Source organism: Crassostrea angulata, chromosome 9, assembly GCF_025612915.1.
Source record: "Crassostrea angulata isolate pt1a10 chromosome 9, ASM2561291v2, whole genome shotgun sequence".
In the NCBI taxonomy this organism is placed as follows: domain Eukaryota; kingdom Metazoa; phylum Mollusca; class Bivalvia; order Ostreida; family Ostreidae; genus Magallana; species Magallana angulata.
In genome coordinates this window covers 32,907,506-32,921,361 of record NC_069119.1, presented here as the reverse complement: position 1 = coordinate 32,921,361, position 13,856 = coordinate 32,907,506, and the positions used below count along the sequence as shown (strand labels likewise).

At 31.3% G+C, this 13,856-nt stretch overlaps 1 protein-coding gene across 1 annotated transcript; it reads left to right on the top strand.

The window, feature by feature from the left end:
* The first annotated feature begins 1,132 nt into the window (after positions 1–1,132).
* Positions 1,133–12,403, top strand: LOC128163656 (uncharacterized). Its single transcript, XM_052827281.1, has 4 exons — positions 1,133–1,430; positions 1,520–2,402; positions 5,357–6,211; positions 11,320–12,403. The coding sequence occupies exons 1-4, from the start codon at positions 1,146–1,148 to the stop codon at positions 11,724–11,726; spliced, it is 2,430 nt and encodes an 809-aa protein (XP_052683241.1). The 5' UTR covers positions 1,133–1,145; the 3' UTR covers positions 11,727–12,403.
* Positions 12,404–13,856: the final 1,453 nt, after the last annotated feature.

Here is a 13,856-nt window from a genome sequence, read left to right as displayed (position 1 = left end):
TAATTGCAAAAATTTTACAAATAATAAAACAATTTAAAAAAATGGAATACAGTTTATGAATAGAAGTGGCACTAAATAAATATTAAGCATTAAGATTTCAGGAACAATTTTTGAAAAAATATCCAAGTCTGAATTTCAGTTTTCAAATCCCGATCCATTTTTGATCCATTTTTTTTTACAAAAAATTGAATGATGATAATACAAAAACTTATATAGTATTTAACTTCTTATATTAACCTTATTCTGTTCGCATAAAATTTAAGGTCAATGATCAAAATTTTGAGATAAGGTGTTTTTTATCATTTTTTAATTTTTGTAATAGTTTTGCAATTCGTGCCGTAGGATTATTTTAATGAATAAGTGAGGTAAAACCAACAGGAGATATGCCAAATTATATACAATAAAATAAAAAATCATTTTTTTAATATTAGAGTACTGCCAAAAATGTTTAGCCGAAAAAAAATCTGTAAAATTTAGTTCAAATTTCCTCTGTTTGGCTAAGAGTCTATTTTTGTTTGAGCCTAATTCCATAATAGAATAAAAGTATCGAATGTTATGGCAATAATAATTCATTTCATAAGTACTTTTTGTGTTTAGAACAAATTTTACTCATCGATTGAACTTTATAACAATTCGATTTCGAGAACTCGACCCTGAGTAAACAACACCCTTGATAATGATGATTATAGTTAACAAATGAGATTGGAAAGTTTACATTAGGTTTTAGTTTTGAAAAGTTTGTTTAATTAAATAACCGGAGTTTTTTAATGGCACATATTCCATCTATATACATGTATAATGCCTGGGCTTGATTTTGCAAATCTATCGTAAGATTTATGTAAGGCATATCTTAAGATTTTCTTTAGATTGACATAAGAATGGCAATCATAAGAACTATCATTTTCGTTTCACAAGGCACGAAATAAATTAAGTTTAGTATAATGTAATCCTCAATGCATAACTCATGCTGGCATATACCTTTATTGCGAATTGTATAAAAAATTATACGATATCCTATGGCAGTTTATGTTCTTAAGATATATCTAAATCATAAGAAAGTTTTGTGAATAGTGCATGGATTTTTATTATATAATTCTAACATAAATGATTGTGTGTCATTGTAGCACTGGTACAAAGTAGAAAATATGGATACTGGTGCATTCCCTCGGGTAATTAGATCACCTGAACTTAAAGTCCTCTTTGACTCCGTGGAAACAGCTCTCCGTGTCCCAGAAGATCCAGAGTCTTTTGCCAAGAGTTTATTGTTAGCTTCACATCTTGAAGAAACCGTGTCGCAAATTAAACTTCTATCAGAAAAACTTAATCTAACAAAACTCGATAATGTGTCTGGAAAAGAAGATTCAGGAACTATTTGTGTTTTTGATGTTGACGTTTTCTTTGAAAAAGATGATCTTCAAGTAGTAAAACGGGTATGTTTTGATAAAATTTTAATTGTTGAACATTAATAAAATTATGAAAATTTAAATAAAGTTTATTCATTCTTTTTTTTTTGGTTTAGGATCCTGACTTATGGATCAAGACCGCTCACCTAAAAAACGAAAGAATTCTCAAAGTAATTCTTGTGCACAGCAAATCTCTTCGTGTTATCGAAACAAAACTCCGCGTTTACAGAGAATATGAAAGTCTATTTTGCTCAAAAATGCTGCATATACAACACGAATATGAGGATTTTTCTGATATTGCAAAAATGAGCGCAAATGCAAAAGTAATGTCAATTCAGAGAACTATCCAGTCTTTAATACAAAGCATTCCTTCTAAAGAACTTTTTTCCATTATTGATGAAGCTGCAAAAAAGGCTTATTCGAGAGAAAACATAAGAAACATTTGTTTCAACGAATTTATCACAGATGGGGAGGATGTTGGAACAGTTTACAGTAACAGTTACGTATGTCGATTCTTTGTAACTGTTAGACGAATCAAAGCTGAATTAGTGACAAATACTTTGCGCTCAGTAGGCAAAGCATTTGCATCTGAAATATGCAAGGGGATACTTCGTCATATCGAATCAAAAATCCAGAGTGCGTTAAGACATGATCTAATAAGACTTCGATTCAATATTTCTGATGATATCTTTGCAACTGTCACGGTTGTATTGTTGTTTGTCATCGCTTCAGTTATCAATCCGGTTGTTGGTGCAGCTGCTGCTGTTGTATCCTTAGTTATGCATTTCGTGTTTTCGGTAGATGTTAACTCTGAAAGCTGGCGGGGACAAGTTGCAGATGAAATTTTTAAGACAGTTTCTAAAAATAAAGATACTCTCGTGAGCAAAATATTGCCGATGGTAGAGAAAACATGCAGAACAACAACTGGGGATCTGAAGAATGTATCCAAAAAGCTCGAGGAATGGACACAGAAAACTGAGTGCATGGATATAAACGAAAGTAAATAAGTGTGCATGCTAATGTTTAAATTTTCAGCAAAGGAGATATTTAATTTAATTCAAATTTAATGATTATTCGTCATACTATTTACATGTATTAGCGAAAGTTTTTTTTAACATAAGAAATATATGAACTGCACGAAATATGTATATCAAGTTTATTTCTACGACTTTTATGTTTTTTTCTAATTTCTTTCACGTCTAAAAAAAACACAACGCCCAATTCATTTAGCACACTAGGACTATTTAGAAATGATTGAAATTCTGGTCGTACTCTTCAGGACAACCGAAATTGTTAAGAAAATTCCTCATAAAATTTGTACAGGATTTATTTTTCAAATGTGTTAAATTTTTAGTTTTTTCTAGTGTGTTTTCAAAGAGACAGACTACACTTGACCGACGTGAACTTTGACGTCACAATAAGGGGAAACTACTCTAAGTAGCTATTGTAAATCTGCTGAAATATGAATACTAAAATCTTCTCAAAATCTTGCAAAGCTAACGAATCGGGACATTTCTCCAGCGACAGGAAACAACTGTAACTCGCTCTCATTTGGATGAATGCTCACATTTATTTTATTCACTATATTTACGGTAATTTCCAGGAACCTTTTTTAAATGGGGCGTGGCAACATCATTCAAAAAATCTTCACAAGCAAAAAGAAAAATAAAATTCTCAAAATCAGGAAAATTCTAATCGGGGTGAGGAATGGGGAGTGCGTGGTATGCCTTTAGCTCTTTAGTTGCTCAAAGGTGTCTTTATTTTCACTACTATTTACGGTATTATATGCTCCCGGGGGATCCATTTTTCTTATGTGATCAACAATATTTTTTATACGTAAATTTGATCATTTTTAAACGGGGGGGGGGGGATCTGTGATAGGTAAATTTTTATTTGTAAGTTTAAGAAAAATGTCTGCTGCAAGAAAAGAGGAAATAAACTGCAATGTACATTTTTTTAAAATCTTTATTATTCAACATTTTTTTCCGAGATAAATTCTATACTGGCGTGCGACCAGTATATAAACAGTCTGATTAAAATCAGATCTTTGATCCGCTCCGACAAATTTTGGTGTCGCTACACTTTGTTCAGCGACTATCAGAATTTCGGAGCGTTACAAAGATCTGATTTTAATCAGATTGGTATATAAATAAATAAAAAATCTTATGAATTATGACATGCATAATGAACATTTACTGGAAAAATATCATAATTAATTTTTGATCACCTGCTGCGCTCGCCCCAACGGTCGCACCGTAAAACATATTACAGAGTATCCTGATGGGATGGATATTCTTAATTGGTAAAAACGGGGCGTAAACATTTTAAAAGAGAGTTAGTTATGTAACAGTAAAAATGGGTTATGTGTCTTCAAAAATCTGCTTTCGAAAATCACTGCACCAAAAATGCCAATATTTACATCATAGCTTAAAAATATATAATGAAAATTCTAAATTCTTTAAATAATGACCCCCAAACCAATACTCAGGCCCCAGAGGAGGGGGATGTCAATGCTAAACATAGAAATGTATAGGGAAATTGTTTAAAAATATTTTCCTCAAAAACTACAATGCGATAATTTGTGATGATAGAGCATCCTAAACCTGTTAAGATCTTAAATTGTTGAAACCGTGACACTGGGGCCCCAAGGGTGGCCAACAATTTTAGCCAGACTTGACTCTATCGACTGGAGACCTCGACTGTGCTAACCGAGTAAAATTGACATTCCTTATCGAAATGTCCGCAAAAAAATGTTTTCCAGATATTGCTACATTGCTACAATTTGTTATCAGATAGTGTAGATTATAAATTGTTGAAACCGTAACCCCAGACAAATACCGAGGCGTCAAAAAGGGTTCAAAGTTAAACATACAAACGAAAAGGAAAATGCTTTAAAAATCTTCTTTTCTAGAACTACAATACTACAATTTGTGAGATTACTATACAAACAGCCTAAGATAGTTTAGATTCTGAATTGGTCAATTATGACCCCCAGATCAATACCAGAGCCCCAGAAGGGATTCAAAGTGTACATAGAAATATATGGGGAAACTGTTTAAAAAATCTTATTATTAAGAATAACAATGCTACAACTTGTTAGATTCCTTTTCAAAAATTCTCAAAAATGTAATTTCAATTGTTAAAATTGGGATCTTGAGGACAATACAGGGACCCCATGAAATTTTTAAATTTGAAAATAGAAATATATATGAAACACGTTTAAAACTCTTCTTCTTAAGATCTACAACGCTATATTTTGTGAAAATACGATACATGCGTCTGTAGATAGTTTAGATTGTTAAATCATGATCCTCAGGTCAATACTATGGCCCATATAGGTACACTGTATTCAAAGTTAAAAATTCAAAGATATAGAAAATTGGTTTAAATACGATTTGTAAGATTATCAGGCAAGCATTCTAAGATAGCTAACTATTAGATTCTACTTTGTTAAAACCATGACCCTCAGACCAATGATTAAAGATTCAAAGTTCCAAAAAGAAGTTTATAGAAAAACTTCTTTTCAAGAAAAACAATGCTACGTTTAGTTACGGTATTTTACTACGTTTAACATACTCATATCTTCATATCCTTATATCAAGGTCACAGTTACTTTCTTACATTTGTGAAAATCAAGAAAAATTAATTTTACAATTTTGTTACCTTCAATTCGTTGAGGCCTATGTCATTTAGATTGGCTATATATAGTTGATGCATCTTAAATCTTAGGATATGATCACCAACACTAGTAGGCTTCTTCTTATATGTTGTTAAATGTATTGTCAAATTTTGGAATATACGAGGGTTTTCGATACTTTAAAAAAGTTTCACATCTTAACTTTTCAAAATTAAATGATACAAGAACTATTGTTTGGATGAACAATGTGGCCCATGGACCTTTTGTTCAAAGAAGGTTTACTTTTGTACATTGTCTCATTTTGATTTTTCTATAGTGGTTTCAATATGGAAAAAACGGGAAGAAGTGAAGAACATAAATGATCTTAGCAGTTGCCCATCAGTTTTGAACCTTATTGCTGGTTTAAAGGACAAAAAACCAACACTGAAGGTCATTTTAAGCCATGATGACGAAGAAGCTAAAAGGATTTTCAGGAATAGACCCGGTATTCCTGAAAAAGTTGATTTCGTTGTGGTTTCTAGCATATCTAAAAAGAAAGCAAGGGAAAAGAAAAACCACAGTTCTTATCGCATTGACCAGAATGAGCGAGAAAAAATAGGTAAAATAATAAAACTTCAGGGAGAAAGGCTTTTTGCAAGTCATTCAAGTATCGTTGGACTTGGAATAGGTAACATGGACCCTGGTAAAATACCCTGCATTATCATTTATTGCCTAGATGAAAATTTGATCCCATTTGGAGAAAAGCCAATACCAAAAATGTTAGAAGGATGCATTTGTGATATTCGAGAGGACAACATCATGTTCGGAGCTTGCTTTGACTGTCACGGAGTCGATCATCCGAATTATGGTTGTTGTATTGGGCTACCTTCAAATGGCTATGGCTCTGCCGGATTTTTTGTGAAGACCATCGGATCTGATAAAGAAGCTTCGGGGTTCCTCACAGCCGCGCATGTTGCAGCAGAAAATTTAGGAGATTTATACTTCAAAAAAACTTTATTATCAGAGTATGATACTGGCGATTCTAGACAGGAAATAGTCCACCCACTGTTACCCAATAATACCAATGGGCAAGGCATTGGAATAGTACAAGAATCATTTTGCGGGAATTGGGGACCTGAAGAAATCGGAATAGACGCAGCCTTTGTTCAAAACCACAAGCCAAAAGAAGCAGGTAAATATTTTTAAACCATATTTTTCTTTAATTTTTCAATATCGACATTGGAAATGTCTTGTATCAAGAGTAAAATCTACTCTGTTTGCGGGAGATAAGAAGACATTTGAACTGGTTAAGAGCTTTTGTCTTCCGCAGAAGGCCTTACTGTTATTGTATTGTCTTTCTTTCTTATATTCTATTAGGTTTCTCTGTTTTAAACGGAAAACCCTACTTTTATTTTCTTATTTCTTCTTTAAAAAAGAAGGAAAATAGAAAAGGAAATGCTAAAAATAATACAGTACACCCATAAACAATTCCGAAACGCCCCAATAAGAAGACAAAGTATTGACTCCGTAAACGCCTTAAAGTTTCTTTTTCAGAAATTTAGAAAACGGAAAACTTCTTAACACTCGTTCAACTAAATTTGTTTTAATTTTTTAATCCACTTTAAGAAAAAGTGGACGAGCCTTTAAATTTGGAGCCATTTAAATCTAGAGTCTTTTATCCATAGCCCTTTACTTAGGTATTATTCGTTGTGTTAAGCATTAGCAAATATGTTCAAATTACAGCTATTTGCTTAAATAGAAAACTTCTTTTCTGTTATGGTACTTAATAAGAGATTTTAAGGGACAAAAAGATCAAGTCTTTGATTTTTAATATTTCAAAAATAAGAAAAAAAATTCAAAAAGCAAATATAGAGGAGGAGATGCTTAAAATAATGTTCCCTACAATACGCCAAAAATTTTCAATTAACGGTCACTATAAAGATATAGAGGAACGGACCCTTAAACTTTTATATTGAAGTTTCTAATTCAGAGAACGGTCAAGAAATTCTTAAGAATGTAAAGAAAGGCAAACTTTTGTAATTTCTCAGTTTAAAAGTATTTTTTTACATGTTACGCTGTGGGTTTGTATGACACGGTTGGGGGAAAGGGTTATTATAGGATTATAGTCAGTCAGTGATCATAATTAAGAGTGCTTGCACCCTGTATATTTGACAGGGAACACATCTATTATTCCTTTACATATATGGAATCGTTTACATTATAATGTTGCAAACTTTTTGGTAGGTAGTAGAATAATCATTAAACTAGAATAAACTAGAATGATTGAGCTGGCATAACTTTGATAAGAAATTGTTGATGGCTTGAAATAAGCTTACATTTATTTTTGTCCTATAATCGGTTTTTTATAACATGCTGTTGATTAACAATTGATTGCTTCAATGTTGTTGTATTTCAATAACATTTGAATGACACTTCTGCAGATCATATTGTGTCAACTCTTTAAATTGATATTGAATCAAGGACATTGCCAACGTTTCTGGTTTCGGGACAAAATTTTTCATAGATTCTTAAATGAATTTATATGTGTCTATATAGACAACAACAAACACTACAGACCCCTCTTTTCATCCTTATTAAAAATATTTCCAAAGATATTAATTTCGCATTCAACATTGATTTCAATGTAATTCAAGGAACAAATTGCAATAATTAATTTTTTAAAGGAGCAATATTTTGATGAGTGAGATATGTGATTATAAATTAAATGATACCTATTATTGTAAGTCGATTGTATATGATATCCTACTGATAATGAAATATAGGGCTAATATTTTCAGAAAAGTGTGAACCTCAATTTCCTCTTTCCTAATCAAGAGTTACCGTCCTTGATTTTGTCACCTTACACACACAGTAGATAATAAAGATCATTAAAAATTATTTATACTTATCTTTGAGGTATCAAGAAAGAAGAAGGTTCTAATATTTTTAGACGGGGTCACGTGACCCCGTCTATTGGTTTACTGTCAGCCGAAGTCTCAAACCGGAAGGCACGCGTAGAACACATGAATTGAGTATACGCGCAAGAAAATAGTGCAGAAAGGTTTTTTTAAGCATTTCAGTAAATATGTATTATAAAAACAAGCATTAAATCTTTTTAAATCCTCTGTGTAAACATAAACAAAATTCTATTTAGAAAATAAACAAATAGTTTTAGTGATCAAAATATTCTTGCTCGGGTTCAAATGTGGAATGAGTTACGTAACTGAATGCACAGCGCCGTTGACGATTCAGTTGGTGTACGAGCTCATTAATCAATAGAAGAGGTTGATGATGGAATCGAAATTAAAGTTCCCAAACGCAATGTGCCATTTTTGAAAAGTTGTGAATTTTATTTAGACAATCCTTCACCTTAATACTACCAAACTTCATGCGCAAGCCGAAGTTAAAATTGGGACGGGTTATAAAAGATGTTTTACAAATTAAATAGGTGTTTCATTGGCTTCCAGTCTACTTGCAGTATGACTTCTGTTCGTCTCTAAAGGAATTTTGTACAAAGAAAATAAAAACAAGTCTGAATTTTCCTTCTCGTTCGTTGGCTCTTTAGTTGATAAAACTGAATTTAAAATTTAAACAATGCGTTGAAAGCAAAATCTATCATAGATTATACATTTTGGAAGACTTACATGTGTACATCATATAATATATACAATCTTATCGATTGAAGAACCAAGTTAAATGTTAATGTTCATGTTTTTCGGCTTAGTTGGAATCAGCTTGGGGTGAATTACATTGTAAAAAAATGCATTACATTACCATTACTTCATGAATTAGGGCATTTAATTACCATTACCATTACTTAATTTTCTTGAAGTAATGCATTACATTACCATTACATGCATAAAGTAATGCATTACCATTACTTTTTGAAAAGTCAATAAGTTTTTTAAAAAGTAATTTAAAAACTAAATAAAGAGTTTTTGTAAATATTTCATTAATAAAATATGCTTAAAATATTTACAGGCTCATGTTCATGTTCACTATCAGGTTCAAATTTAATGACTTATACAAGATTGTTGCTGCACTTGTAGTTCTTAAAGTAAGGTTGGTCACGTAACATTTGCTTGCTAATGGCGGAGTTGACAATCTCTGTTATTTAGGTCTCTGATTTTCGGAGTATGATTTTTAATGAAAGGAACGGTTGTATCGTAATTCGTGTAGGTGATGCACGAGTTTACACAAAAAAGTAGCACGTGGCGAACGGATTTATTTTTACTTATTAATTTTGCATGAATCGCAAATGAAGAAAATCGTGTCAAATAAGTCGGTCTTAAAAATCAAAATGGCGACCGTGACAAATCTTTTTATTGTCAATGTTCTTGGAATTTTATTGTAAAAAAATATTTCTAACGTCAGATGCCTGTGTTTGTTATCGGTATACAAATGTTCGCTTTGTTTGTTAATTCAGCAGTTTTAGAGTTTTCGGGGTTTCATAAAACTTTTATTACGGATACCGTCCGACTTGTGGATTTTCCCTTGGATCACAAAATTGAATAAATCTAATGATTGAAATTATGAACTATTATATAGTTGTTTGATTTTCCCCGTTAATAGTAATTTTAAAATTTTTTCCTTGGAGTCTTATTTTTCATAATATACCGTTGTGTCAATTTTCTACAATTATGAAGGCCGGGATAGAGTAAAATTTACATGAAGTATCAGACAATTGCAAAAAAGCCGAATTAACATAGATTGTAACAAATAATTCAAACTCATAAATTTTGGAAGCATATTCGAGGAAATCCAGGACAATTACAAATTCAAACTTTCAAGACCCCGTCTTTCAGTACTCTCAGTACTTTGATTGAATTCCTAGTTAACCTTCAGGCATGCTCTAAGAGAGCAAAAGTAACACAAAATTATTTATTGTCAGAAATGTCTTTTTTACAAATTAATAATTAAAATGCAAGACATTAATAATTCTGACTTAGGAATGAGGTCAGTTTATTTTGGAAATAATTTCATTGTCCACAAAATAAAGAAGCTATGAATAGTTTATTTGTATATAATAACTTCATGCATATATATGTGCGTATTTTACTATGATATAAAAACAATAGGTATGAAAATAAATGAATGAAAGACTTTCGGTCTATTGTCTTTTGTTAAAGAGTATTGGAGTTAATCAATGTTTGGTTTACTCTTTGTTTTAATTTTTCTTGTCAACATGTTGAAGATGTTGCGGTAGATCTGACCCTCCCTCCCCCCTTCCTCAGTCGTCTGTCTGACAATTGTCAATAGTAAATAAGAAAACGAGAGGTTATTTAAAATCTTTCTCACAATGTTTGCGATATAGGAATTTGCTCGTCTCTTTTCTGAGGCCAATGTAACCTGCTTGTTGACGCAGAGCGATATATAAATATCGCTTCATCTTTACACATGGCATATTTTTTTTTACCTTGGAAACGCTGCTTTTTTACCATAATATTAAAAAATAGCTCATATTACGGGAGATCACTCCCAGTTGGAAAACAATTCAAGAGGGGTAACTCTAATTCATTGTATAAAAGAGAAAATGCAGGTGCGGATTTTTTAAATCCGGAGCACTTCATTGCCAATACCTTTAAAGAAAAGGTTTTTCTTATTATGAATGATCTGAGAATTTAACAGCACATTTTAATCTCAGTAAGATAACGTTTTATAATTTCTACTGCTTTATTAAATGTCAAATTACAATCAATATAGAGAGATTAACAATCACTAGAGCTAAGTAATTGATTGTGGTTTTTCTAAAAGTCAAAAAGTCTGTGAAGAAAAGTGAAAAGAGAGTGATCAACTGATTATCTGATTATGTACTCATGTAAACCAATATAAATATCTCAAGTGAAAGTTGAAAATTATTGATCAATAAATACTCACATTTTATTCTATAAATTATTTAATAAACAACATTTGTAAAGTATTTTTGGATACAATAAGAGCATCAAAATATTTATTTGAAGAGAAATCAAAAGTAATCACAAAATAATAATTATAATTACACTGAAATTTTTAGCTGTAATAGATTAGATTACGATTACAAGTAATCAAAAATTACTTCGAAAACAGATTACAGTCGATTACAATGATTATGATTACTCAATTACGATTACCCCTGGCCTTTTAGAAATGCTTCTTTAACTCCGCTGAATTCATTCTAATTTTATCGACAGATGTTTAAAAACTAGTACATTAATAATCACTCGAAATTCCTCAGATGCAAATATGAGGGAAAACATTCTTCATTATTTTTTTCCCTGGATTTTGTTTCTCTTTTAAATTACTGATTTCAATTTGTTGTAGAATTTAGGGAACTTCGTCTTGCCGAAGAAAACGAACTTAATTATGATGACCAACTGATAGTATTAAAAAGAGGAGGAACAACTGGTGAAACATTCGGCCGTTTACTCGATGGTTCCTGGTCCCCTTGCGTAAATCCTCGTGTGGACGATATTGCATGGAGAATTGGTGGATTTTATTTTTTTGAAAGTTGCTTTGCAATTGAGGATATGAATGACCAATTTTTTGATCTTGGTGATTCTGGCTCGGGGGTCTTCCTCACGGAAAACTTAAACCCAACAAAACCTCTAGGTATAGCGTTTGCAAAACTTGATTACGAGCCGATAACATTTGTCTGCAGAATTAATCAAATTGCAGAAGCCTTTAACTTACGTGTATATGAAATCCTGAACCAAATTGATCAAAATTAAATCAAAATGGCATGTAGTTTGTTAATTAAGTGGTGACAAAGAATCTTTATTTTGTGTAGTATATAATCCTTATTCTCATATAAGTGTTTTAATTATCATTTTTGCTCGGATTCTATAAACATAATGTTAACAATAAATAACATTATGCATAAATAGCATGGCTTTTTTATGCAACATTCCAGCAAATTTAATTACAAATCAAATCAACTTGAAATAAATACAGTACGTAAAGATATTTACATTCAGTGTATATTTCTCGTTATGTTCGTATTGGAATTATGCGACGTTGAATTTTCTGTGAACAAAGTTAGTTAATTCATTCGCTAGGAGCACAAATAGATAAATCATTACGCGTTTTGATTAAAGTCTATTTCTTAATATAAGATTAATTGAAACGTTTAAACTTACATGACCAATTTGATATGTACTAATGGGAAATACTTAAATTATATCTTTTCATCAATAAAAAAGAAATTTTTACAAAGTTTCTGGCATTATGCTTAAAGTTGCAGAAGCGATCTAAATACAATGTGAATGCGGCTGTTTCATATATGTTTCATATCCCTGACCAAGAGCTAATATTGACTTATTAGCGATGATACACAATATTTCATACAAAGAGACATCAGTATGAAAATATAAATATAAGCATTGAATGCTTATTTTTGAATTAATTTCGTCGGTCCTACAACTCACCAAGCGGTGCCGACAAATTTTCATACTGGTACAACATCCAAAGTAAGCATTTAATGTTTAAATGAAATGCATGTAGTATAACAAATTAGTATTCATTAAGTTTCTTATGCTAACTTCGTATCTCTGAAAAAAGACTTTTTATAAATTTACTTTAAATTGTCATTTTTTATTTGATTTCATTTTACTTTTTATTTTATTTAATTTCACTTTAATTCCTGGGGTAATGCTCCCACGTAGCGAGTTTAGATGGAACTAGGTGTTGTTGGGTTCTTTTTTCCATTCAAGTCTCTCAAACTTTGTGATTCGTGATGGATTATACTTAAAACAATGCCATTTAAGTAAATTTTAAAAGGATAACAAGGTGTTTTCTATTAGGGTACAAATTCTTAGATACAAAGGATTTATTGGATTAATTCTGCCGTTACCCCCTCGACGGCGCTATATAAGCCTGCTGACACGTTTTTCTGTTGTTAAAAATCACTGGACACCTACAATGTATGTCGTCAGCTGAGTTTTGAGGATCCTATTGGAAAATGCACTCTTTATGACGACCCAGTAACATAGGTGAATATCTTATGATTTTTTAATTATTATGTATTTTGTAAATATAAATATTGTCTATCCATTTCTGTGATATTTTAATAAACACATTGAAAAAAGGGCAACTAAGCAGTACCATATTTGAAACATTGCTGCATAACAAGCAACGTATTGATAACTAAACGAATTAATAACTAAAGATTACATCTAGAAATTTTGACTTTTAAATTTGAATAATTTCCTATGTTTTCTTATAGAACTCTTCTTGTTTTTAATCAACTTAAAGTGAATGTTCTTATCACGATTTTTGTAGCTATATACATGTAGTTTGTATGACATTTAATAGTTAATAAGAAAACAAGTATAATATGACATAACTTGTATCTTAATACAAGTAACTTGTTTATTGGTTTGAACTATTTACAATTAGCCAACTTGTCAATTGGCGAACTGATTGCCATTTTTTGTAGAGATATTTCCATGTAAGTTTGATTGCAGTGAAAGTTGTAATTTTTTATGTTATTCTAATCCCATTTAACGAGACCGAGGCGATGTGTTTCTACCCTATAGATATTTTGGAAATTCTTGCATATAGTTTTACTACTTTGTCAATTATTTTAGATAAAAAAAACAAAGTTTATTTGCCACCCCGATTTCCTAGGGGATCGTCTCGAAAGGTAACACTTTTTTCCATGGGACTTTATGAGTATTTGTTTAAAAACGCTTATAATTTTTACACACAATCATTTCTTATATTTAAAATCCATCGTCACCTCGAATAAATGAGGTAATAATAACCTTTTTCTTTAGTTATATGCATAGGTAAAAATACTGGGAAACGATGACATGTAGGAGCCATCTAGCATTTTACCCTATAAAATTTATAAAATCCCA

Coding starts and splice junctions, on each gene's coding strand:
- LOC128163656 (XM_052827281.1), top strand. CDS start 1,146: ATGGATACTGGTGCATTCCCTCGGGTAATTAGATCACCTGAACTTAAA. Junction 1,431..1,519: donor ATCTTCAAGTAGTAAAACGG/GTATGTTTTGAT, acceptor TTTTTGGTTTAG/GATCCTGACTTATGGATCAA. Junction 6,212..11,319: donor CCACAAGCCAAAAGAAGCAG/GTAAATATTTTT, acceptor AATTTGTTGTAG/AATTTAGGGAACTTCGTCTT.